This window comes from Macaca nemestrina, chromosome 9 (genome assembly GCF_043159975.1).
Source record: "Macaca nemestrina isolate mMacNem1 chromosome 9, mMacNem.hap1, whole genome shotgun sequence".
Taxonomy (NCBI): Eukaryota; Metazoa; Chordata; class Mammalia; order Primates; family Cercopithecidae; genus Macaca; species Macaca nemestrina.
In genome coordinates, this window is record NC_092133.1 from 7,629,914 (window position 1) to 7,657,575 (window position 27,662).

At 44.0% G+C, this 27,662-nt stretch overlaps 1 protein-coding gene across 3 annotated transcripts in view; it reads left to right on the forward strand.

Annotated features, from left to right (window-relative positions):
- The window catches only part of LOC105471414 (ADAM metallopeptidase domain 12), a 398,606-nt gene that overhangs the window by 287,202 nt on the left and 83,742 nt on the right, over positions 1 to 27,662 (forward strand). For all 3 annotated transcript variants that reach the window (XR_011607578.1, XM_071068931.1, XM_071068932.1), the window contains exons 7-11: positions 978 to 1,043; positions 2,174 to 2,245; positions 9,592 to 9,761; positions 12,638 to 12,722; positions 16,978 to 17,126. Coding sequence is in view for 2 of the 3 variants with exons in the window: in XM_071068931.1 (XP_070925032.1) it covers positions 978 to 1,043; positions 2,174 to 2,245; positions 9,592 to 9,761; positions 12,638 to 12,722; positions 16,978 to 17,126 (542 nt within the window). In the remaining variant the exon portion in view is untranslated. The remainder of the gene's footprint in view (positions 1 to 977; positions 1,044 to 2,173; positions 2,246 to 9,591; positions 9,762 to 12,637; positions 12,723 to 16,977; positions 17,127 to 27,662) is intronic.

Below are 27,662 nucleotides of genomic sequence, written 5' to 3' on the forward strand. Positions count from 1 at the left end.
GGCTTTGTTTTTTGTTTTTAATGTTTGCTTTTCGAGACCACCCTCCATGAACTGCTTTATTTCTCTTAAAAATGCGTTTGGAATTCTCCCAGTAATTCGCAGAAGAGTGTGAATGTTTTTTGAGGAAGTTTGATTAAAATGTGACCCACTTCAGGAGCCGCCTTTGTTGGGGACCGGGTTCCTATTTCTGCTGCCTGAATCATCTCCATTCATCCACTTCCATATCCACTTTCCATGTTCTCTCAACTGTTTCACTCTTATGAAATCCCTGTTCTCCAGGGGCATATTGCAGTCTTATTTTTTCTTAACTCTATTTCTTTCTCTTTCTTTTTGCTCCTTTTTCCTCCTCATACCTTTCTCACTTCTCTGTTCATTAGTCTGACCGTTCCCTTTTCTCCAGACCGCCCCAGTCTTCCATTGCTTCTAATTAGATTTTTATATGATCATTTAAAAAATGATTTTATGGTTCCTGTTCAAAATGTATTCTCCTCCACTTTTCTCAAGTCTCAAAACAGGTACACTTAGACCATAAAGACAAAGGGAACAGCCACAATGCGTTGAACTCCATCATCTTCTCTAATGAGCTTCCAATGTGCTACACGTGGTCTGAAATACATGACCTTTGACTGGCTGCTGTTCTAGGGAGTGCATTGATTCTGTTTGTTTATGTGCTCATTTTGTTTAACAGTCTTGATTTTTTTCTGCTCCAATAATCCATGATTCAGCAGAAAGGTTAAACTCCTTTTTAAGGGTTTTCCAAGTGGAAATGGAAGCTGGTCACTCATGTTGAGAAGGTTTTACAAAGAGATGGTTGGAGCTGGGGTAAACTTCTAGATGGAATGGAGGTGTGGGGGGCCTGGTGGGGATGGGGGGTATACAGTCTCAACCTAAAGTGTTTGGACTGAGAGACACTGGCGGTGTTCCAGAAGCCCCAGAGAGGCATTAAGAGAGACTAAGTGCATGTTCACTCTTGGCAGCATAAAAGGGAGACCCTCAAGGCGACCAAGTATGTGGAGCTGGTGATCGTGGCGGACAACCGAGAGGTAAGAACCTTTTGAAATTTCTCAGTATGGTTGTTGAGAGAAAAAAGAAAAAGGACATGTTCTGCAAGTTATTACTTGCTTTAATGAACCTCATTTCCTATGTGCTCTTAAAAGCAGTGGAAACAACCCATTGAAACAATGGTTTTCTGATTTTATAAAGTATACGATATTAAAAATTTATTTGATCTATAAAGTAATGGCAAAGCCTGCAGGAAAAAAAAAACAGAGTTGCCCTATAGCTAAGCGCTCCAAACGAGGAGAATTAACTGAGGGGAATGACAGAAGGCTTTCGATTATATTCTAAGACATTTTGGGGAAAAGTTTAGTCTTTAAAATGGCACATTTAAAATAATCGCATATGTCATTAATCAAAATGAATGAATGAATGAATGAAGGCTATAGAGACACAGCAGAAAAATCCTCCCCTCTGAGCTATGGCTTGATACTACCTCCGTTTTTTATTTTAATTAATTTTGAATTAGTTTTTCTAAAGATTATCTTCTCTGTATTTACTTACTGCCTCATTGGCATACATGAATTGGGTTATTGGGTAATATTTTCTCATAGACTCTTTCAACACATATGAATGAAACACACGCTTGATTATTTTTCAGAAAACGATTCCCGTTCTGGAAGGTCAGATTAGAGAGGGGAATGGGAAATTTGTTGATTTTTTTTTTTTTTTTTTTTTTTGTCTGTTCTCCTCTGGATTGTTTGACAAGTTGCCATGAGCTTCTATTACTTTTACTTTTTAATTTTTAAAAACAAATACAAAGAAAATTTCTCAGGAAGTTAAAATCAAGTCGATGATATGAAAAATGGCTTTGGACTGACTTCTAGTTGTCTGTTTCCTCTTTGCCAAAACATGTCACTGCCTCCATCATTTATGAGGCTGGAAAATTGCAGAAGTTGCTGTCTTGAGAGCACTTGGCTTAGGCAAATTTCAGGGAATTTCAGGGAGTCCCCAGCCCGGAAAGATATTCAGCAGGATGCAAGCTCATTTCACCATGAACTGTGGAGGGTCCCCAGTGGTTTGTAAAATCCCAAGACTTCACATTTCCAGGAGCCAGGAAGATGAGACATGATTGATATTCTTGCTGGTATTAATGCTGACATTTAAAATTGTTAAGTTTCAGAGGCAAGGAAAAGATCTGGAAAAAGTTAAGCAGCGATTAATAGAGATTGCTAATCACGTTGACAAGGTAAGTTCTTTTTCGGTAGTTAAATCATTCAGATCATGTAAATGTTTGGAAATGAGATTGAGGGACCTCATCTGACTTAGCACGAAGACGAGATTCTGCCTCTGGGCCTTGGGTTGGAACTGTTTCCTGTCCTCTGAGTGTATAATTCCTGGGTCCTGGGGCAGCTTCAGGACATGCCAGACCACAGCTGTCTGGACTTTGGTGGTCTTGGGGACATGTCTTCCTCCAGGCTGTCTTCTGGTCAGGTGGAATACCAGTGTGAGGGTGTTTTGGACTTCCCAGTTAGCTCCAGAACCCCTACAGAGTTCATTGATCCTTTGGATTGCTCCTGAGCCAGCCTCTCCCAGGTCTCCCGATGACAGATCCCACAGGCCCCTGCAATCTGTCCCCATCATTGCAGGCCTGTACCAATGTAACCCTGAGGGTGGGCTTGCATTTCTAAGGGATCCATAGGCTTCACTGTCCTGGAACACAGGAGTTGACTTTCAGCTCAATCAGCTATTGGAAAATCCCTTGCTAAGAACAAATAGGTCAGAAACTCACCTTTCACAAAGATAATTTCCTTGCTGGAGGAGCCCCTGGAAACTGGGTCCTATTCCTGGGGTACTTGTTCACTAACTGCTCCTCACACTGTGGGCCGGCAAAGAAAATGGCAGCGCTCTCTGTGTAAACCACCTGTCCTTCCTCAATGCATCCTGCTGGAGAGGATGTTGGCTGTTTGATGCTGATGACCCTCAGCCTAAAATAGGCTTCTTACAAGTCCCGCATATTGGAGTTGCCCTGGGAGCTTCTGAAAGCATTGCTGCTTTCAAGGGGCAGCAGGGGAGGAAGTTAGACCTCAGAATTTTCAGAAGCTCCCCAGCAATTCTCATGTGTAATGTGGATGGCAACCGCTGTCCTAAAGCAGCCATAGTCTCTCAGGAATACTGAGTCTCTTGCCTGCGGGGACAGTGTGAGAAGGGATCTGGTCATGGCTGAGCCTTTCACAGCCATGGTCCTCTGAAACAGCAGATTTTACACACAGTGGTTGGTGAGGGTGCCTCACTCTAGCCTTGTTTCCAAGCCATCTTATTCGATTTGAATTGCATTTTCTAAGTTTTCAGAAAAATGAAGGCAAAGGCCCTTCCAGAAATTCGGCTCCATGTTGCAAGGCCTTATGCCCTCTGCATCAATAATTCAGAATGAATCAGGTGTGGTTCTTCCACTTGAGAACGTCAAGGCTGGTAGGGAAGCAGGCATGCAACCCACATAGCATGTCCAAGGCGTTAGGAACGATCCATGCTATGAATGGAGGTTTATGGGGATGCAGAAGAGGATCACTTACTTCTTCCCGGGGCCAGGGAGTCTTTGCAGGGAGAGGATCCTGAAAGGTAAGTTCAGTTTCACCATGAGCATAGCAGAAGAGGGAGTATGTGTGATGTGGACATGTATGTGTTTCGTGTGCATGTACATGCATGTGTGTTCCTATATGTGTTCATGTGTGTGTTCATACATGTGTGTGCCCTGCATGCATGTATGTTTGTTTGTGTACATGAATGCTCATATTGTATGCAAATGCATGCATGCAGAGCTAGGGCAGGAGGAGATGAAGCTGCAAAGATTCACAGTGTTCAGGGCCCCGGTTGTTCTACAAAGCCGTCTTGATGTTATTCTGCAGTGAATAGAGAGCTAGGTGAATGTTTTTAAGCAGGGGAGAGACACATGGGATGGTAGAAAGATATCCCTGCAGTTAGTGTGAAGGGTGGAGTAACCAAAGACAAACAGGGCTGAGAGGACCCTATTGCATAGAAATGATAAAGGCCTGACCGGGAGCCATGGCTCACGCCTGTAATCCTAGCACTTTGGGAGGCCGAGGCGGGCAGATCACGAGGTCAAGAGATTGATACCATCCTAGCCAACATGGTGAAACCCCGTCTCTACTAAAAATACAAAAATTAGCTGGGCGTGGTGGTGGGCACCTGTAGTCCCAGCTACTCGGGAGGCTGAGGCAGGAGAATTGCTTGAACCTGGGGAGCCAAGGTTGCAGTGAGCTGAGATCGCGCCATTGCACTCCAGCCTGGTGACAGAGTGAGGTTCCATCTCAAAAAAAGAAGAAGAAGAAAAAGAAGTGATAAAGGCCTGACATGACCCGGGGCAGGGGAAGTGGGGATGTGAGAAGGACGAGGACTGAGAGATGCTTGAAGGGATGTGTTTCCTGATTACTATTTTTAACAGTTACTGTGTGTCAGGCTCTAAGTGCTTTGCATATGCTCTCAGGTACGTACTATTCCTATTTTTAAAGCAGAGGAAGCTGAGATGGGCAGAGGTTAGTCATTTGCAGGACGAGGGATGAGTGCTAGTCTTGCTGAACCCCAGCGGCAAGGGCTCTTGGCTTTGACTCTACTCCACCTGCTGTGAGTCAGGACCTCATGATGACCAAGCAGAGGCTGAGGGCGAGTGGGAGGCCATGTGACCCCAGTTTCGTTGGAATGGAGAGGCAGGTAGACGATGCTTCATACCCAAGAAAGCAGGAGCAGGAAGAGGAGTTCTGAAGGGCACTCTGAGCAGTCAGAGATGTGGGCTTGCCACTCAGAGAGAGGCTATGGCTGCATGGAACTTTCTGGAAGTCAGAAAAACCCACATGGCCATTGATATCCTGGGATGGTATTGCCCTTGTCCACCTTTGAAGTAGGTCAAACTCCCTGGCAACCCCTGCCCGTTGATGTGTTTTCAGTAGTTACTCTTTGCAGATTCAACTTTATCCCAAAGCCCAGGTGCGGGAGAATCCTGGTGAAAGGCAAGTCCTGGCAAGGGGATGAAGGGTGGATCTTAGAGGAGACATCGAAGATAGCGCGGCAGTTAGAACTGGACCTCGGTCTAGGCTGGACATTAGAACGCCTGGAGGGGAGTTTGTTTGTCTATTTGTTTATATGTTTACTTTTAGAAATACTGATTCCCACACCTTGGCCCAGGGATTCTGATTTGATTGACCTGGCGCGGGGCCTGGGTACAGATATTCTCCAGGGTCCTCCAGTTATCCTAACATGAAGCGGGACTGAGCCACGGTGGCCTGGAGGGTGGGAGGCTTAGGTGCCTGAGCTGGGAGCGCAGGTGCCATTCTGAGGCAAGAGAGTTGAATTGTTGCCCGGGAGGCCTCGGGCTATCCTCAGACTGTCCAATGAGGAGAGAACACGAGTTCTTCTTAGACCTCGGGAGCAAAAGGAAATGATAAACTATATTAAACCCAAACTGGAAATTGCTGAAGCCCCATTTTTAAAAAGGGATGTGTTTGGGTCCTCTGTGTTTGTATTTCTTTACATTTATTCTAGGTTATATCTTGCTTCAGTTTGCAAAACCAAAAATGAGCAATTGGGGGTTTGTTAATAACTCATACTGGTAATTAGAAAACACCGTGCCTTGGAAAAGTCCTAACGGACTCCTGGAGTTTGCCAGCCTGGCTGTCCTTGTGTTTCTGGCAGGGAGAGAGCCGATTTGCTGAGCACACAGCTACCCCTGGCCCTGGCATCCCTGTCCATCCCCAGCAGATACCAAAGACCTTGGAGGAGATACCCAGACTCCCTGGGAGACTTGGTGCTTCCAAGTCTATTAACAGATGACTCCCAGCTCTGTTACACAATTCTCAATTTCAGTTTTTCAACTCTACAAATGAAAGTGTCTTATCCCAGAAAACAATGACTGTGCCAGTGGCAACTTCCTCATTTGCTGAAGTCTTGGCTCTCCTGGACCATTCTAAATTAATAACTGCTGGCTGTATGGAGAAAGAGGACATCCCAGACTAGAAGACAGAGGAGTGGTTTAGTGACGAAGGTGACATTCTGGAATGTTCAGGAAAGTCCCCCATAAGCAAAACACAGAAGGCATGTTTGACACTCATGCTTCCAGGCCAGATGCTGAGAATTTTCCCTGGGTCCTCATTACATCCCCACAGGAGCCCGGGGAATGCACCTGCCAATGGAGCTATCGTGGGGTTTGCATCTTCCACACTTCGCCTCCAGTCTGTCCTCCTTATTCATTAGGAAGCTAGTGTCAGCTGCAAATTCAGGGAACTGCTTCTGAAAGGACTCATTGCCTATGTATTTAATTTCTTTTTTTTTCTTTCTTTCTTTTTTTTTTTTTTTTTTTTTTTTTTTTTTTTTTGACAGAGTCTTGCTCTATCCCCAAGGCTGGAGTGCAGTGGCGCCATCTTGGCTCACTGCAACCTCCACCTCCCAGGTTCAAGCGATTCTCCTGCCTCAGCTTCCCGAGTAGCTAGGATTACAGGCATCCACCACCAGGCCTGACTAATTTTTGTATTTTTAGTAGGGATGAAGTTTCACCATGTTGGACAGGCTGGCCTCAAACTCCTCACCTCAAGTGATCTGCCTGCCTCAGCCTCCCAAAGTGCTGGGATTACAGGCATGAGCCACCATGCCCAGCCTCTGTATATTTAATTTCTTAGGGTATTTTCACTCATGTGACAGTTTTCTTTCCCTCCTGTCCCAAACCAGTTGCCTGAAAGATGCAGTTTCCCTCATTAGACCCCAGGGGATTCTGCCTCACTGTTTCTTCCCGAAAGTCTCCAGTGCAGTGTCCCTGGACTTCGTATATGCACCACTGCTTGGCAGTTCACTCTATTGGAGTTAACTGAACTGACAGCTCAGTGTGCTATGCCTTAAGCTCCTGGTGACCTCTGAGCATTTGGGTAGCAGGGGCGAGGGCATCCTAATCTTTGCTCTCTCTGCCACTGCCGGCCCAGCCCACAGCAAGAGGCAAGCAAATATTTGTTACTGTTGTGTAAACAGGTGAATTGCTTCAGCTGGGTCTCTGACTGTGTCCACATATGTTCTGGGCTTTGTAAGTCAGGCAGGCAGCTGCCAAGCTCCATGTGTACCGCAGAGGGCCGTGAGCTTCTCTCTGGGCCTGGGGTCACAGTGGGCCATCTTGGGAGGGAGTCTTAGCGCTCACAGAAGACGGCAGTGTTACCTAGTGGTTTCAAACATGAGCATCAGGGTTAGCTGGCCTGTGTTCCAACCCCAAGCCATGGAGTCACAATCTTAAGTCACCTGACTTCTCCAAGCCTCCTTGTCTTTGACTATAAAATAGAAATAATAATAATTCTAAACTCATAGAGTTATTTTCAGGATTAAGCCACAGCACAGACACCACCGTGGCATCATGCCTGTGATGTAGTAATGCTCACTACACATTAGCTGTGGTGGTGGTTATTAGGAAGAATCAAAAGGAACCCGTCAGCAGCCCTGGAAAGAACTTTCACAGCAGGCAGTAAAGGCATCATGTATGATGACTTGATGTGAGTTTAGCGTATATAACACTCAAACAATGGCACTAATTTTGGAGAGGGGAGATTGTCTGTTATATTACTACTAAGTATGAAATCTGTTCTAAGGATGTGGTTTGAGAGGCCTAGTAGGTGGAAATGCAAAACCCATCATTATCATGAAAAGCTCCTTGATTAGGAAGCAGCAAACCTAGCACTGAGGAATGATGACAATTAGTCCTTTGCAGACCTTCGTTACTGCCTCCATGCAACACTCCTGGGAGGCAAACCTAGTGTCTTCTTCCCAGATGACAACCCTGAGCCCACGCAAGGTGTCTGACTCCGAGGACGTCTCTTAGCAAGCTGGTATACGCGTCAGCATTGGATCACCTCCGTTTCTGCTTTCTGATCACTGTTACCTTTGTATATAATAGAACTGAAAATGTAATCTCTCAGTGAACAGCAGCCAAACATGTGCACTGAGAGTTCCAGAGCCAGCCAGGAACTTATTTTTGCCCCGGAAGCCTGGGCTGGGAGTTTGCAAGTAGATGGCGTGGGCCATGCAATTCTTGATTGAAAACAAACTATTGGACTGTGTTGTAGTCATGTAATTGTCTCGTTAACTCATTAATGTAATGTCTGTAATTGTGATCTGTTTGAAACCAAGTTGGACCAATGCAATCCGCATATATTCTGCAATGCAGTTTGTACCCCGGTCATATTCTCCTGCTAACCCAATGCTCACCAGATGACTGTGGGAACCAGCAAGGGAAAAGCTGAGCTTGCCTTATGTGGGTTAGAATCTAGGGTCAGATGTTCAACTTTGAGGATTTTCTTGTACTTTAGTTCACCATGTTGGAATAGTGCCTAACTAGCAAATGCAGAACTTCTATAAGTTTTGTTATTGGCCAGATGCTTCTAGCAACTGAGAATAGGACCTGCTTTTATCTGGTGCTTGGCTTTGGTTGCTATCACTAGCCACCCTTTTCTCCTTGGCTACCTGGGATCTCGGAAGATGAGGGCTTTCTCCCTGTGTGCTGCCTCATACACCAGGGGCATTGAAAGATTTGACAGCCAACCAGGTGACACCATGTCCTCGCCCCCTCAGCCATGAGTACAAAAGCATCTCCTTGTCTATGTAATGCCTATGAGGACAGTGGGTAGGTCATACCTTTACCCTGACCACTCATGCTGGCCCTCTGAACTCCTGTGAGACAAAGCCATCCCTTAGTCCCTGGAGGAGTTGCTTTTCTCTGCTCTGACCCAGGACGACCTGCCTGTAGGTGTAGTCAGGTATGGGCTGTAGGCTGAGGTCAGGAACACCCAAAGATGGTGGGGGCAGGCAGGGGAGTGAGAAGTCTTGCTTTCAGTGCTGTGCCAGCTGCTTTGTTTCACAGGCCCTTAAAAGAGGAACTTCATTTAATAGATCTTTCCATGACAGTGCTGGTGAGCTAACTTCTGGCTGTTGGGAGGATAGTCATTAGTGTTCCTGAAGAAGGACTCTGTTTATGCCTTCGTTATTCTGAAAGACACTGACTTCTTCATTTCATTAAAACCTTCTACGTTGATTATAGGTGACAGAATATGATAGTGTTGGCCAAGGCTGAGACTTTGCTGAAAAATTAATACAGATTCATTTTCAGTAACTCACAAGCAGAACATTTTGCTCAAAATGAACAAGTTATTGTCCTTGGCAGAAGCGTCTGAAAGATCCTAATTCACTTATTGTTTCACTCACAGTGGATATTCACTGACCATCTTTAGCTATAATATACATCTGTATGCACATTTTAAATCACCAATGAATCATTTGAAATGAGTGCTTCCATACAAATGAAAGCAGACAGTACAAGGCTAATCACTTCAGCATCTAATTGGTCAACCTTCGAGAACCTAGTTAACGCATCACTTTGCATTAGGCACTGCAAATATTTCTTAAATTCCAACACCACAGGAACCAAAGAGCACAGAGATATTTTTCTCACCTGTGTCAGTAAACCTCAAATAACGCAAATCTGTTCTAATTTTCATTTCGAGTTTTCATTAACGTGATCCCAACTCCAGTGCCAGTTTTGCCTGTTTCGCCCAGTTTTACAGACCACTGAACATTCGGGTCGTGTTGGTAGGCGTGGAAGTGTGGAATGACATCGACAAATGCTCTATAAGTCAGGACCCGTTCACCAGCCTCCATGAATTTCTGGACTGGAGGAAAATGAAGCTTCTACCTCGCAAATCCCATGACAACGCGCAGCTTGTCAGGTAGGGAGTTCCGTCTTCTGTCTGCTTAGAAACAAGAGTGCCCTCGGCGAAGCCCTTAGTTTCACCTGTACAGCCCCGGGAGCTGCCACCTTTCTGCAGAGCACACTGCCTTGTATAAGGGGGCTTCTCAGCTCACACCAGGGGGCAGATGCCACCCTCACCTGAAACTGAAGGTCTGTTAGGAAAGTCTCCCTCTGAACACCCTGGGAAACCTGTCCCTCTACAGAATTTTCATTTCCTTCTTCCAGAACCTGGACATTTTATTCTGTACCAATTTTTCTGATTTTAGCTGTGATGTAAAGTTGTTCTGAGTAGCCTATTTTTTTGTTTTGTTTTTTGTTTGTTTGTTTTTGAGATGGAGTCTGTCTCTGTCACCAGGCTGGAGTGCAGTGGCGTGATCTCGGCTCACTGCAACCTCCGACTCCCCGGTTTAAGCGATTCTCCTGCCTCAGCCTCCCGAGTAGCTGGGATTACAGGCAAGTGCCACTACGCCCAGCTAATTTTTGTATTTTTTTTTTTTTTTGGTAGAGACAGGGTTTCACCATGTTGGCCAGGATGGTCTCGATCTCCTGACCTCGTGATCCACCCGCCTTGGCCTCCCAAAGTGCTGGGATTACAGGCATGAGCCACCACGCCTGACCAAGTAGCCTGTTTTTAAAGATTCATCATTATTAGTGGAAAATGTGTGTTTATACAAGATCTAAGGACAGTACTTTGGGTGAATATTGTCAGATTCCTGGAGGGAAAAAAGACTTCACTCCTCCTCCTGTTGTGGCTGTGACTCTTTGGTTTTCTAGATGAGAGACTATCAGGAAGTATAGCACATTTACCTTGTGTTCTCTCTTTCAACCAATATGCGTCGAGTACCTGTTAGGAACCAAATAGTGTTTCGGGGGCTTTGAACATCGTGGTGATCAACACTGTAAATCTCCCTGCTCTCAGAAGTCTCCACTCTACTGAGAGACAACAAGAAAGAGGACAGTTTCAGTGTAATCAACTGGAAGATGATAAACTAAGGGAAAGCATAGCTCTATTATAATTATAGCACAAAAATTGGTGGGATGTTGCAGATGCCTTTATACTTAAAAGGAACAATCTTACAACAATCTAAATAGGTATGAAGTAGATGTTTCTAGAAGCGACAATTATTTTTTATTATACTTTAAGTTCTAGGGTACACGTGCACAACGTGCAGATTTGTTACATATGTATACATGTGCCATGTTGGTGTGCTGCACCCATTAACTCGTCATTTACATCACGTATATCTCCTAATGCTATCCCTTCCCCCTCCCCCCCAACCCATGACGGGCCTCGGTGTGTGATGTTCCCCACCCTGTGTCCAAGTGTTCTCATTGTTCAATTCCCACCTATGAGTGAGAACATGCGGTTTTTGGTTTTCTGTCCTTGCGACAGTTTGCTCAGAATGATGGTTTCCAGAGAAGCGATAAATTTTTATTTAAATCTTTAAATACTTTGTGCCACTATTCTTTTGTCGTCATGTGGCTTATAGCAGAGAAAAGGACACCTTCTGGGACAGAGACTCTTTCCCTTGACAAACCCAAGGTAGCTATTGAACATTTGTGGAAAGTTAAAAAACCGGTCCTACCCCATTGTCACTTTAGAAAATGCCTACGTCTGAACTGAGGCTGTTGGCATTCCTTGATAATTTACTTTGGCCGTTTTCACAGGGTTCCCCCCTGCCCCCACCCTTGGATATTTGTGGTTGCCTCACATTTTATGCATTGATTAGTCTTGAACTACTAAAAGTACATTTTGTGTATTTCGAGTCAGAGTGTTTTGATATTTTTCCCAAATGGAGTCTGTCCAACTTGAACATCTGGAAATAAATTATTATTTTATGTAACCTTATTATTTACATACGTGTATAATTGTATCTGTTCATGTAGTCTATATAGATGTAAATAAAGGCGGAAATTTCTACTACTGTAAATATAAGTATAGTAGGATAGGTGGATAGAGAGGCAGGGAGGGAGGGAGGAAGAAAGGAAGGGAGGGAGGGAGAAGGTTCTATATATACTTACCACTTTCTGTTCAATTGACCATAACTAAAATATCTAACTTTTCAAACAATATATCTGTATACATACATGGCCAAGAATATTGGTAAGTCATTTGACTCCTTTAAAGGAAATTCAACAAATACAACATTTTCTTTTTCACGCATGAGGTTGGAATTAACAGCACTTGTGTTCAACAGGCCCTTGGTGTCATTAGAGTCATAATCAGGTTAAGATTCCAGATAGAAGGACAACTGCATTGAAGCCATGAAGTCCCCTTCCAGAAGCTTCCTGCCTAGGTGCCAAGGTTTTGTGGGTGCTCCCTTGTTCTACACTGGCTCCAGGGTTGATCATTTTTCTGCCAATTTCAATTTTGCAAGCTATCTCAGCAGGACATTTTGAAGGAGTTTTGGTGTCTGGCGGAACTGTAGTAAGTTATCCAGGAAAGCAGTTAAGCTACAGGGAAAATCTAGTAAACCATCTAATGCATTTCTTTTAGTTAACAGTGATTCTCTGTGACTATTTTCAGCCTTTCCATCAGCAGACATTGTTTAAATGGAGCAGCTTCCTACAGTCCATTAGGAAATAGGCAGATTACAACTCATAAGTACAAAAGTAATAACTGGTTGTCGTCTGAGTCTTGAAAACAAAACTCTAAAAGATGATGGAAACATGATGCAACTGCAGAAATAAAATTTGCAGGGAAAAAAGATAAAATCACATGTGAATATACCCTCATACAGCTGTTTTTATTTTTGCATATTTTATTGCAGGAATATCCAACAGAATTTTTAAATATTAGAGAATGCCCCCATTCTAATTTGATTAAAGAAAGTCCTCTCTTTTATTTCCTAGTGGGGTTTATTTCCAAGGGACCATCATCGGCATGGCCCCAATCATGAGCATGTGCACGGCGGAACAGTCTGGGGGAATTGTCATGGTAAGCCAAGGGCATCGGGAGCTGGTTCCCCTTGTTAATGATTCCCCAGGAAGTCACTACTTTTATCAGACTTTGTGAAGATAGATCCTTTCCTTTAATGCTTTTTAGATTTAACTCTGGTTTTACTCTAGCTGTATTTATAATTTTATATATCCCGAAGTATTTTAGGAACTGTTTAAAAGCAAATTGCACACAGGAAAGGTGGGCGTGTAAAGTATCCCAGCAGAGGCAAGCCTACCTCTTTTATGGAGAAACGTTTTCAACCGGGACTTTCCAAACCAGGAATTCCTCCCAGCACTGGGGTGAGCCAGGGCATTGGGGTTGCCCTCATCATGCAGCTGTTGGGACGCCCTGTGGTCTCACCAGACATTCCCATTTGAATTTTTTTCTGATGGTTCTGTCTCCAAGCCCAATGGCCCAAAGTCTGAGGTTTTTAGCTCTTTACCACTGCAAATGCTTTACATACCTTCTGGCCAGTATACACTTTGTCTTTAAAATAACCTTATTCTTGGAAGTCAGAAACCCAGGTTTATTGCTTTACAAGGATCATTTTGTCATGTATAAGCTATATATGTTTGGGGAAGGAAATACAATGGGAAGACTATTTGGGACTCGTTATGAATGTAGGAGGGAGGTAGCTTTGACAGGCTTGCCCAGCAGGGGGCGTGTGCTCCACTTCATCAGATAATTAAAGGAGAGGTTTTCACCCTATGTTGTCCCCACTCTGAAAATTTAGTGTCTCCTCCGCACCAGACCTCAGACAGGGAGTATCCTCAGAGACCATTCCTCCATCTCCATTAAACAAACAGAACCCTGCCCTCCCAAGAAACTGTGAGTTCCTCCATGTTTTTTGAACAGAACATGTGTGAATGTTCGGTTGTATTACATGGTGGAAGGAGTTATGTTCTGCTGATGATTACTTTCTGTCCACATACTGCCTAACCAGATCTTCATGAATATACGGAACCAACATTTCCCTCCTCTCTGGGCTCAGAGAGTGGTCATTCATGTAAGCCTGCACTAAGGGTCAAACCTGCGTGGAGGGATTGCCCCCGCTTACTGGTTTCTGGCTTGAGTGGTGACTCCCTTGTTTTCTGTGGACCTGGAGGCCCTGCATGTGATCTCCACCATGGCAGTCCTTGGCGCGTTTGGTTTTTGTTGATGCCAGGTTCATTTCAAGTCAGATCCCAACTCTATTTCTACAGAGCAGACTGCACATTTTTAAGAGGCAATAATTTTCTGTTTCATGGTTCCATGGTCCGTTGCTACTGACTTTGCCACTTAAAGTTGGCATCATATTTTTTTTAGAGCTGAAACTCAGTTCTTCATAAGCATGGTAAGTTCTGCTGCTGTGCAGTGCTGAAATGGGCCTATAACCCATGTCACCATAGTAAGTGGCTTTCTTCAGGGCATGTCCCTTATTCTATTTCCATACAAGCATTTGATCAAAATTCCTTCTTTAGAAGGATACAGGGAAGCCTATTTTTTAAAAGATATATGAAAATGAATGTGGGAAATATAAGGAAATTTTGTGTAATGCAATAAGAATCAAGTGAAGATCAAAGTTAATTATCAGGAAATATGTTTTAGCAATTTGACAGCAGCTAGCATCATCCTTAGACACACTGCTTACACGTACCACATATAACAGAAACATCAAATAGGATAAAAATGCCTCAGCACCTTTGATTTCTACAAAAGTCATGAAATCAGCAAGATCAACATCTTGACCGGACCTAACACTTCTAGACTCACTTTCTTTTCCTGTGTCTCTAAAGTTACATTCACGGGCATCCCGTGTGACTATGCTTCATTCGAGGACTCACAAATCTAAGAGGAAGGAAGCAATGTAGCAAGGAAGCAGAGATCCTCATAAAATTGAAAATAGGATTGTAGTGCCATTTCTGTATTTTTCAAAATATAGCAAATCATTAATTTCAGTAACTGAAAGTCATTCCTTTATAGCTAACTGGCCTAAAACAGCCTTGGTTTGGAAATAATATTAATAGCATGAATAAAAAGTTTTTTTTTCTTACTACAAATGTAAACTGTTTATCAAGGTCTCTTAAGAGACATTCTGTTTATAATCATTGATGCGTGAAAGAATGTAAAACAATCTGGCAACTAAAAACCAAGATATTCAATGACACAAAAGAATCAGAAGAATATTTTTTAATGATAAATTTCTTGAATTTTGTGCCAGAGCGTGCTAACTTCAGCCCCCATGTTCTTAGACTGACTACATTCTCTTCACCTTTGTGTTATTTTTGAGAACCGATTTCCTGAAACATATTTGTAAAGATTCCTACAACAGGAAACTCTAAAATCTAAACAAAGTAATTATTAGGAATTTCATCTTGGTTCCTTGACATGCCATTGTTTTCTTAGACCGAAGGCTTGTTGTAAACACTGTCAACACACCTGTAAGATCTTGCATGAGCACACTTTTATCCAGGAGCCTCACACAGACTGTCTGTATCGGTGTGCTCTCTGAAATGCAGTATCATTTGTTTTAGCCCATTTTCTGTTGATTCTAACAGAATACTTGAAACTGGGTAATTTATAAAGAAAGGGAATTTATTTCTTACAGTTACAGAGGCCGAGAAGTTCAAGGTAGAGGGGCACACCTGATAGGGCTTCTTGTGGGTGAGGACTCTCTGAAGAGTCCCAAGGCAGTGCGGGGCATCACATGGCAAGGGAGCTGAACAAACTAGCTCAGGTTCCTCTTCTTGTTATGAAGCCACTGGTCCCACTTTCATGATAACCCATGAATGCATTAACCCATTAGTCCATTAATCCATGAATGGATTAATACATTATGAGGGCAGAGTCCTCATGACCCAAACCCTTTTTTTTTTTTTTTTTTTTTTTTGAGACAGAGTCTCACTCTGTTGCCCAGGCTGGAGTGCAGTGGCACGATCTCAGCTCACTGCAAGCTCCACCTCCCGGGTTCACGCCATTCTCTTGCCTCAGCTTTCCGAGTAGCTGGATCTACAGGCGCCCACCACCACGCCTGGCTAATTTTTTGTATTTTTAGTAGAGACGGGGTTTCACCGTGTTAGCCAGGATGGTCTTGATCTCCTGACCTCATGATCCCCCCGCCTCGGCCTCCCAAAGTGCTGGGATTACAGGCGTGAGCCACTGGGCCTGGCCTGACTCAATCACTTCTTAAAGGCCCCACGTCCAATACTGCCATACTGGGATTAAGCTTCAGCATGCGTGTTGGAGGGAACAAACATTCAAACCATAGCAGCACTGTTTCTTGGAAAACATCTTATCTCTTTCCTAAGTAGCACAAAGCAAGATTCAAACAAGGTACTTTCCTTACTCTGTGGTATACAGGCCTTTTCAGAAATGTTGTATATAGGCACTGTTTCTGTAGATCATATACACTAATTAATTTCAGTTTGTAAAAGTTAAGTAACTATGTTTTTTAGTTAATTTCTAGTATCTGTTTGAGCCAAGCCATCCAGGCACTCCACTAAGTTAGGGGTGGCCAAGTAGTGCTTGCTGAATGGAGAAACCACCTTCCACATCCAAGCAAAAGGTTAATGAACCGCCAGCCACAAGAGTCAGAGAATCGAGACATCTCCCATTTCCAAAGTCTGCCTAGCAACACAAAGGGCCAGCAAGAATAAGATATAACTGGATTATAATCTTAAATGAATGGCTCTTCAAACAGATGACTCAGTGTGTTCAGATTTATTATGAAATATTGTGAAATTTTCCAACTATCCTTCCCGACTAAGCACACAGGAAGAGGCAGGCTCAATGACAAGCTCTTAGAGCTCATTTAAAATGTCACAAAGCGTGCTTGCACCTGTCACCTTTATATCAGCATCATCTCAATCAAGGGTAAAATGATACTTCTGTTGTCCATGAAGGAATGAGCTTTTCCTGTGATGCAGGATGACTTTTTGCTTCATTCAATGGAAGAGTTTTATGGGGCAATTGTAGGAAGCAGAATGGAGACCCTGCCTTGAAGATGTCATATAAAAACATGAAGAATCACACATGTATACGTGTGGCATACAGACATTCCTCAGCAGAAAGGACCCCAAACTGGCTTAATTGAAATGTCAAATTATATCTTTTTTAAGTTTAAACTAAATGATAGCATTTTACCTTGGTCCCTTATAAGGAATTACATTAAGTCAAATGTTAATGAAAGGTATATTTCTGTGGGGAGGGAGGCCTGGGAAATAAGGCCAAGGAGACATGAATTATACACCTGTGCTTTTGTGTTTTCTTTGAGGACCATTCAGACAGTCCCCTCGGTGCAGCCGTGACCCTTGCACATGAGCTGGGCCACAATTTCGGGATGAATCATGATACACTGGAGAGGGGCTGTAGCTGTCAAATGGCGGCTGAGAAAGGAGGCTGCATCATGAACCCTTCCACCGGGCAAGTACCCATCGCTTCCATCTGCTTTGAGAGTGTGCATAGCTTGAAGTGTGTCTTGGGAACCAGATGAGTCCCTGGTTTTCTGGTCAGAGCACCCAGGGAAGCTTCCAAAAAGTAATTCCTTCCCAAGTAGCAAGAGTGGCCTGTGCTACTCCAGAGAGCCATGGGCAGCCAGATGGCAATGCTACATGGTGCAAGGGCTGACCTCTTCCTTGAGGAATGGTGGGGATGGATGCTGTCTGTGTTTAGAAATCGTTAATTATCTTCCTGTCCCAGCAAGTGTTTTTTATTTGAGCCTACGGCTCCAGCTGCCAGGCAGTCCCAGGAGCCAGCCATCTGAAAGCCTGGGCAGAGTGGAGATGGGCCACATGTAAACTCACTGGGCAGAGTTGAGATGGGCCGCATGTCTTTAGAGGGTGCTGGGTAGAAGGTGTTTCTTTCCCCGGGGTTGGCCCTAGGGTGTCTCTGAAGTCAGTAGCTTGGGAGTTTGTGGTGTCTCTGCCTCTGACATCATATCACCTTACCAGATCTTAGAGGTGTAAGTGAAATGATTTATCTGCTTTGGTAAATTATGATGCTCTTCCTTATTTAATGCTTTCCTGACTCTCCAGACTTGGCTCAACCAGAAAAGAGCGAGACAGTTCTGTTATTTGGAGTGATCAAATGAAGTGGAAACAGATGCACCTTGGATTAGAGATTAGATGATTAGATTGATTAGAGATTCAGATGTGTTCTTATATCTCTAAAGAGCCTATCCCAAACTAGAACTCTGTGCTGATTTAAGAAGATTCTCATTAGTAAGGGGAAGCATGTGCTGGATACAATGCTATCTTCTTTCTTATACCTTGAAACCTTATAAACACTGACTTTCATGGAACGTTCCAACCCAAGCTTGCTCTCTGGGTTTCCTGAAAGGAGACACTGGGATGAGAGATAAGTGCTGTGAGCAGCCCTATGACTCATCTCTGTGAAGACTTGCCGGCCAGGGGACAAGCATGGTGTGAGGGGATACCTGCTAATGCAGTTTAAAAGACCCAGTAGAGGGAGGAATTTTTAAAGAATGTGTCTGTGCTTTTTCAAGCAATAGCCTTGTGGGCCTCCTGGGAAACCGTTTGTAGGGCATTGAGTTGCCCTTGAAACAAGGACTGGATAGAACCACACAGCTCATCCGGGTATTGTCATTTCATGCGAGCCATCAGGAGGCATCTTCTCACAGCAAGTGACTGATTCTTCATGCTCATCGCCCCCATTTGCACAGAGCCTTCGGGGCATCTTTCTGCTTGTGGTTCCCTCTTAAGCATAATTCAAGGGAGTCACCAAGTCTTTGTGGAGGAAGTGGCTCTGTGAGTGTGTAATGACAGAAACCAAGGATCTGTACACAAAGTGAAAGTACCAACCAATAGGAACTGAAATATTGCAAAACTCAAGATACTAACAAATGTGTCTCTCCAAAAGGGAGGCCACCCTAAAAAGTAATATGTTCCTAAGTCACTAAAGGTGTCTGAGCAGAGGCACAATAATTGTTTGCTGGACATTTGGGGCAAGGATTTCCTTTTTAGGGTATATAAGGTTGGGCCAAGGACCTGTAGATGCCTTCTGTTTCCAACCATTCACAAGCCCTGATCGCGATGCTGGGCCACACACTGGGTGACTTTCAGAGAGTGAGTTTGGTAGGAGACTGACATGCAATTGAGTGGCCTTCGTGTTTTCTCGCTCTTGATGAACTCATAGCCATAGAAAATGTACTCTGTGTCTAATTTCCCGATCATCAAATGGGCACAAATACATTAGCCTATGGGCCTCCAGAAATGGTTTCCCATGACTAAGAAGATCATATTGTTAATACTGTTAATGTTTTTTAATTATTGTAAACCAATGGAAGACAGGAAAATCTAGATCAAGAACACTGGACTTGAAGAGATCTGGTTGTCCCAATTCTCACACCATTTAAAAAAATAATGTAGGCAGATTAGTAACCCCCTGGCTCTTACATTCCTCATCAGTAAGATGAGTGAGTTGGTCTTCATCCATCCAACCATCCATCCATCCACCCATCCACCCTTCCTTCCTCCTTTCTTTCCATCTGTCTCTCCACCCACTTGTTCACATATTAAACAAATATTTTTGACCCCTGTGCTTGTGGGGAGGAATGCATAGATGAGGAAGACTCTACAGCTCTAAAAATTATGTAATTCTGAAGGCACAATAGCGAGGTATATTTTCTGGCACTCTATATGGTTTTATCTAAATCCTTTCCAATTGGGAAGTCTTCATGGCAGTGCTGAAGAATGCAAGTCAGATTGCCCCGGAGATATTCGAACACTATAGGTAGAAATGGTATTGTTAAGAGCTCAGCAAATCATTTAAAAGCCTTTTTTTCCCCCTTACCAGGGGTTTGCTAATAGCCTTTATTTGATTTATACCATATTAGCAATTTCTGAGTTTTCTCTTTTGCTGAGCTTGTGCTTTTGTGTAAATCTTTTCTATTTGCTTCTCATTTATGATCCTACATTCCTGTCCAGAGAGTGGTGTTTTTAATTTTCTCAGATGGAAAGCAACTTCCTAAGCAAGTAGGTGAATTAATCACAAAAGCCCACAGTGAGGGGGAGGTCGAGCGGCCCAGTCAACCCTCAGTCATCCATCACCCATGGTGGAGATTTCCCGGCTGCTCCAGTATTATCTCAAAGTGGTGGTTCTCTTACTTCATAGTGTCTCCGAGAGAGTGGGAGAATGGACTCAATGAGATCACATGTCTGTAAATTGTAAATCATTCCACAAAGGTGGTATATTATTACTTAGCTTACAGGGATGTTGGAATTATCAAAAAGTTAAAGGCTTTTTTCAGAATTCCTACTCATCATTGCTGGAAAGACTCCCAGTGCCCTTAGCAGTCACTCAGCAGCATGTCCACAGTTTCTGTGTGATGGCTCATTTTAAACTGGCCCACATCCAAACACCAGCCTGCCTCTGTCTTCCTCCTCCCACCACTGATGGAGGCTTGGGGATGTCAGTTAAATTCAGTCTCAGCTCCAAAGGTGATTCAGAGACGAATCAGCAACTGCTTTAATGATATTAACATCTCAGAATCAAAAAGAACCAAGTATTGTAGATGGCTTAAAGGCGAAAAGTATATCCCCTCATATACCTTGTTTATTCTTTATCAAAACATTCCAAAATCCTAACTCTGACAACATTAACCAACTGCTATCACTGACAAATGGGACTTGAGGCCTGTAAATACGAGGATAGAGTCCTATTTCAACTTGAGTCTTACGTGACTTCAGTTGCACATTGCAGGGATGGTTGGAGGGGGTTCCTTATGGATTGTATCATTAATTACTGCAAGGCTTTAAGTGTGTGTAAGAGTGTGTGTTTTATGTCTCTGAACATTTAAGACCTGTCTTGGAAGTGACTCTTTGGCAAAAGCAGTATCTGGGGATTCATGTGGGAGTTTAACTCAGTTGAGTTTATCCATTAATGAGCTCGGAGTCCTTGGTCTTAGGGAGGTGAGGGTTACGTATGCTGTATTTATAGGAGTAAGAAAATTGTGAATGATTTGAACACTCATAGCAAAGAATATTTACCATAATAGTAAATGTCACTTCCTAGAGTAGGAAAAAAGGCAATATTAACATTCAAAAAATTACTCTTACAGATTCCTTTTTTTTTTTTTTTCTGCAGAAAGTTTTCTGTTAAATGAGAGTTGGAAGAATAGGGCCATCTCATCAGGTGGGGCAGGTGAATCTGCAAGTCATATTCACTGAGTACCTGCCACTGTTCCACACTGACAGGTGTTAGGGACACAGCTGTGAACAGGACAAGCATGTTTCTTGCCCTCATGTAACTGGTGTTCTAGTGGTGAAAACAGTTGAAAAATAGAAAATTTAAAACTTGCAGTTTGGGCCAGGTGCGGTGGTTCACACCTGTAATCTCAGCACTTTGGGAGGCCGAGGCAGGAGGATTGCTTGAGGCCAGGAGTTCAAGGCCGGCCTGGGCAACATAGCAAGACCCTGTCTCTATTTTAAAAATTGAAAAATAAAAGTAATAAATTGCAGGTTGGAAGGAGTACTGTGAAGAAAGCAAAGGAAGAGGACAAAGAGAGGAAACATGGGCTGGGGGAGCCCACTTTAAGTGGGGGTTTGGGGGAGGCCAAAAGGAAGACAGGGATGGAGAGCCTGCAAAGCATGGAAGGAAGGGAGTTCAGGTGCAGGGTACCATGGGCCCGTGGGCACTGTGGGGACACCTGGCTGCCAGGAGCCTTGGGGCTGTGGGGGGCTGGAAGGAAGTGATGCTGGGTAGAAATGGAGGAACCAGAGCCAGCAAAGCCCAGTTGGCCAGAGCAGGAACGTGGATTCTTATCTGCAGAGCAGCAGGACATCATTGAAGCTTTTCAGGCAAGACAGGAATATGATCTGATTTATCTTTTAAAGTTTCTTCATTTTTAAGGAGACCATGCAGCCTCTGAGATATTGTAGTTTGCCAAGTTAAGGGGTTTTCTGTCTGTACAAAGAAGAGGGAGGCTTCCTGTAGAAGAACAAAGTAATACTAGTATATGAATTCTAGTTTAATTTCGGGTAATTCATAGGCATTTGGAAACGATGAAAAGGAAGGGTCCTTCACTAGCACACTAGGTCCTCATCACGTCACGCTCCACACTCCCCTCTCCAGCCCTGTACACTTGATGTAAAATCTTTCTTTTGGTTTGAGATTTCTTTTTCCTTTTCCTATAGTGAGCATCCTTTAAGGATTCTATGTCAGAGAGCCACCAAAGAGCACATTCACATTTTCTTTGTGTGTATCTGAAAAGAATTGTTGCCACAGTTGCCACACGGATGCTGAAATCAACAGTTTGGGCCTGTCTGGGTTTTGCTAGGTCTATACTGGTAAATGGCTTCAACTGACGAGCGTGTCCCCAGCTGCCAGTTAGGAGTAGGGGGAGGGGAGCAGCGTGTTTGTGTGGTGCATTTAGGATAATGTAGGATGAGAAAATAAGCAAGTGAGGGTTACCCCTGCTCTCCTGGGGTGCAAATCATTCACATTAAGCTGAGGTCAGACCTTCTGCAGTCTACACCCAAATCAAATAACCACGTTGAAGGAGAATGCGTTGCCATCCTACTTCCCCACAAGCATGTATAATTGGCCCATTCGATCTGTTTAATTCCATTCAGGACAAATTCGTGGCACACCTGCCTGGACATGGAACACAAACAGATGTGGCCCCAGGTCTAGGTGGCCTCTACCCAGGTCAGCTTTCTCTTTTATTTCTTTTTTCTTTTTTTTTCTTTTTTCTTTTTTTTTTTTTTTTTTTTTTTTTTTTTTTTTTTTGAGATGGAGTCTTTCCCTGTCACCCAGGCTGGAGTGTGCAGTGACACAATCTCAGCTTACTGCAACCTCTGCCTCCCAGGTTCAAGCAATCCTCCCACCTCAGCCTCCTGAGTAGCTGGGATTACAGGCACACACCACCATGCCCAGCTAATTTTTTTTTTGTTTGTATTTTTAATAGAGATGGTGTTTCATCATGTTGGCCAGGCTGCTCTTGAACTCCTGACCTCAAGTGATCCGCCTGCCTCGGCCTCCCATAGTGCTAGGAATACAGGTGTGAGCGACCGTGCCCAGCCTCAGCTTTCTCTAATGACAGCAGAGAAGACAGCAGCCCCTGACTCAGGACAAGCTTGCTACAGGAAATGAGGTCAACAGACAAGCAGCTGGCCACCAGTCAGAGCAAAGCCACTCATTTACTCAACTAGTATTTACTGTGCACCCTCTATAAGCCAGATCCTGGGGAGCAGATTCGGAGGGGGCACAGAAACACGAGCAGGATCCTTGACTTCAGGGACCTCGCTGCAGGGCACCTCATCAGATCTGCTTACACAATCCTGGGTATCAAGCATCCTCTAGAAGTTAGTTCAGTGTGGGCCTCTAAAAGACAAAGAGAAAAATCTATAACCATAATACAATTTCACATCTTTTAAAAAGCGACCAATAATTTATTGCAAAGAGGGAGCAAAGGTTGGAAGAGGCAACGGGCAGAGAAGATATTCTGGAATAGAGTCTAGTCTAAACCGATCTCAGAAGAATTAAATGCAGGCTGGGCAGACCACTCCCTGAAAATTCCTACCTCATACTGTGGGAAAACTGGATTTCTCTTGGAAGAGATTTCTGCCTGAAAAGGTGTTTTAAGAGGGTAAAATGAACTGCAGTTTTCGGTGAAAAAAAAATCCTCCAAGGGCTTTGGAAGTGGTAGGAATTGATAGAAATTCAATGTAGCGGGAAAGTCCACACTCTTTGTAGAACTTGCTTTCCTGAAAATCAGTGTACAATGCATATCATTAGAATTCTCCCTCAAACTTTAGGTGCTGTTGGAGAGTATGAAATACATTTGTCATGCTGGAATTTTACCAAGATGGAATTATTTTCCCATCTCAACTCTTCATTTGAGAGTGATAATTTTTTTTTCTTGATGAAAAGTTTAAGAAAATCTTCATTTCCTTCCTCAAAGTGTTAGGTGAAAAAATGGAAATCTTTATCCAGAGAGAAAAAAAGAGGAACAGCTACAGAATGAGGAACTCTGGTAAGGTGAAAACACTACTTGGTAGAATCAATTTAATTACTCGGCCGGAGTAATGGAGCCAGCTGTACCCCGGCATTATGACCGGGAAAAATGAACTGGCAGGAGGGATTCTTGAAAACAGTTCAAGAAGGACGCAACAATATAGACCCTGTTCTTGTTTCTTCTCCATGTAAATAGATATTGCTCACTGGAAAATGAAGGAATTTGTCTGCAATTAATGCCGTTAGAATATGAAAAGCTGCAGCCCCAGGTAGAATTGTCCTCCCTGCTAAGCTGTACACAAAATAGAGGTCAAGCTTGGGAGGTTGCTTCTGCGTGGCCACTGATCCTCAAATATCCAATTTAGGGAAATGAACGCAGACAAACTGACGTTGACCCTGGAGGATTGCATTCTTGATGTCCTCTTTCATCGATGAACTTTTTAAACTTAATTTTATTGTTTTGAGACTGAGTCTCACTCTGTCACCTAGGCTGGAATACAGTGGCACTATCTTGGCTCACTGCAACTTCCGCCTCCCCAGTTCAAGCAATTCTCCTGCCTCAGCCTCCCGAGTAGCTGGGACTACAGATTAACACTACCACACCCAGCTAATTTTTGTAATTTAGTAGAGACAGGGTTTCACCATGTTGGCCAGGCTGGTCTGGAACTCCTGACCTGGCTCATGGATGAACTTAGTGAGATGGGCATGACTATACCTATTTTATTTTATTTTATATATATATATATCTAAAATATGTATATATATGTATATGTGTGTGTGTGTGTGTGTGTGTGTATATATATATATATATATATTTTTTTTTTTTTTTTTTTTTTTTTTTTTGAGACAGAGTCTCACCCTGGCTGGAGTGCACTGGGGCCATCTCGGCTCACTGCAACCTCTGCCTCCCGGGTTCAAATGATTCTTGTTCCTCAGCCTCCTGATTCTTTGTATTTTTAGTGGAGATGGGGTTTTACCATGTTGGCCAGGCTGGTCTCAAACTCCTGGCCTCAAGTGATCCACCTGCCTCAGCCTCCCAAAGTGCTGGGATTACAGGCGTGAGCCACCACACCTGGCTAACTATGCCCATATTACTGGAGCTCAGGATATTAAATGAACTGCTTGCATTTTTCCAGACCGACCTAAGTAGAAGCCCCAGGACATAAAGTCAAGCGGCCTCCTAGTGTGTTTGACACATGGAAGTGGCCGTGAACACATTTGGGCTTTATGTGAGAACTAAAGCTGCCTCAGTACAGAGCAATGTCCCTGTGCAACCTCTGGGAGGTGGGAGGTAGCCCCATTTTTAAGCCATTTAATTCTGCAAACCTCCTTCAATTTATGTTCCAACAGCAGAGAATGCTTTCCTGTCACTGGCTCGTTAACCCAGCATTTTATTTGTTGTAGAGCATGTGTGAAAACATTTCAGCTGAAATCCTGCCAATCCTGCAATCCCCCTCCCACACACTTATCCCCATGGCTTCCTCCTCTCCCCAGGCACAGAGGCCACAGTGTGGGGTAAACGGTAATTTCTGGACTTCTCTACAACAGACAATATCCAAAAGGACTCATTTTCAGCTCCACAAGGTCAGGAATTTGTGTTGTGTTTATTGCTGAGCTCCCAGCACCTAGAACAGTGCCTGACACATAGTAGAACTCAATAAATACTTCTTGACTGAAAGGATCCATGAGTGGGTGGGTGGGTGGGTGGATGATAGATGGATGGTTGAGAGGAAGGAAGGAAGGAAGGATAGATAAATAGATGATAGGTAATTGGGTCAGTAAATGAATGGATAATGGGTGGGTGGAATGATGGATGGATGGATGGACAGACGGATGGACAGAAGGATGGATGGAAAGAAGGAAGGATGGGTAGATGCATAAATCAATGATAGGTAGATGGATAGGTGGATGAATGGATAATGGGTAGGTGGAAATGGATGGATAATGGAGAGAGAGATGGTACAATGGACAGATGGACAGACGTTGGCTGGGTGGATGGATGGAGAGAGAGAGGGTGAGTACAGCACAATTAGATAAGTGCAGAGTGAAGTTTTCTCTTCTCCATCTGTGTAATGGCAAAATCTCTGGGGAGAACGCACTGAGGCCACTGTCTTTTGTACTAAATCTAGCAATTGCAGCAGCAGCATTTTCATTTTTTGTTTATTCCACATCATTCTACAATGAATTTACAATAGTTTGCAATAATACACACAATAAATAGAAGAAAATAAAAACAAAATAGAGCAGAGAAAACCCAGATAAATAGGAGGCGGAGTCCACTGCTTTTCTGTACATAATCCGTGGAGACCTGGGTGAGGGGAACAATTTCAAACAGTAGAGTCTTTCCAGCAGGGACTTCCCCTGAAAGCCTTTGCTTAATTTAGCTAAAGTGGGAGGAGAGAGATCAAAAATGTCAAATCTAAAAGCAGTTGTGAGCATAAGACTTCGTAGAACCACTCTCCGGTTTACAAAGATCTTTGGCATCTCCTTTCATTGTCACAGCCCTAAAAATAAAGAACAAATACAATCATCTCCGTTTTACAGGTGAGCAAACTGAGGCTCAGGAAGGCCAGAGGGCCCACATGTGGTCAGGGTCATTCTGGATCTCAGCCTGCAGCCTCAGGCTCCTGATCCATTCTTTGGCCTTTCACTGGGTACCTGTGAGCCTTTGGCTCTCAGGCATAGGGATGGGGAGGGTCGAGAGGGACAGCTCTTTCTCATTCTTGAGTTCCACATTGCTCTGGTGGTAACTATGGTGTCAGTTGCTCAGTGGGGCAAGAACTGGGCACATGTAGACTTCAGCCCTGGTGGCAGGCTTGGAGATATCTACCATGACTGCTTTTTCTATCATATTTGATTAGAAGCCTCCCTGTTACAGACTTGCTAAGTCAGCAGAAACAACTAGCGTATTCTGTGCAGGTCTGTCTACTGGGGCAGGAAGAAAGGGTGGCATCATTTCAGACATGCCCACTGTCCCTTATTCAGACACTGCATCTGTCATGTCTACGAGAGTCTGGTCCCCCAACAACCCCCACACAAAGTCAGCAGTCATTTCTTGCAGTGAAGCTGAGTAGCTCGTCTGATACATGGCCCCTGATGGGCTGAGGTCCTTTTAATGTAGACACTGTGTCCCCTGCCCCTGGGTTCTTGGCCTTTCAGGACTTGGTTCAGGAAGAAATAGCCATCATAGCTCAGAAGTGAAAAGTCCACTTTCTGGTAACATCCAGAAGCTTCCTGTACATGTCTCAACTGACCAGAGCTCAGCTGGTGTCTTTATTAAAAATTCTGGGATATTCTATTTGCACTTTAATTGGTTTCAGGGAGGAGGAGCAGAGGTCAAAGTTCTCAAGTTAAGACCATGAATTATAATGTGCTGCAGATGGCTGTATTTTGGGGCCCACGTGTTTGCTATTAAGGATGGAAATAGCCTACTAAGGATATTTCTGATCATTTGCTCCTGGCCTGGTGGTTTTCTTAGCTTTCTGTGGTCCATCTGGTTGGCCCACTGGGTCAGCGTCCAGTTATAAGGCAGTCACTTTCTGTTTCTGGAGTGGACGTGAGGATGGATTGCCCCATTAGCTTCAACCTCAGTTCTGTTCTATCCTTTGAGCCTGTGTGCTCAGTGCTGTGTCCCTGTGCACCGCTGGGCAGGCAGAGTGGGCTGACTCAGGCCCAGTTCCCTCTCCCATCACACCACGAGGAGTCACGAGGCTTTTGAGGCGGAGCACCTATTTCCCCTGCCTGCAGCTCATTAGGGTCTGAACGGGCTCGCAGCCCTCCTCAGGTGTGCACAATCTGGCCCAGGTATCACCTCAGGTGAGCTGGATAAATCCCAAGCCCTGGCCTTTGTCTTCTGTTACGCCAAAGACCTTTAGGGAAGTGCTCTAAGGTGCACCTGGAAGGAAGTGTAGGCCCTTAGGGTTCCTTCTGTTTACATCTGGCTCCAGGGAGCCCCGAGATATCAGGGCAGCTGCCTCTCCCAGC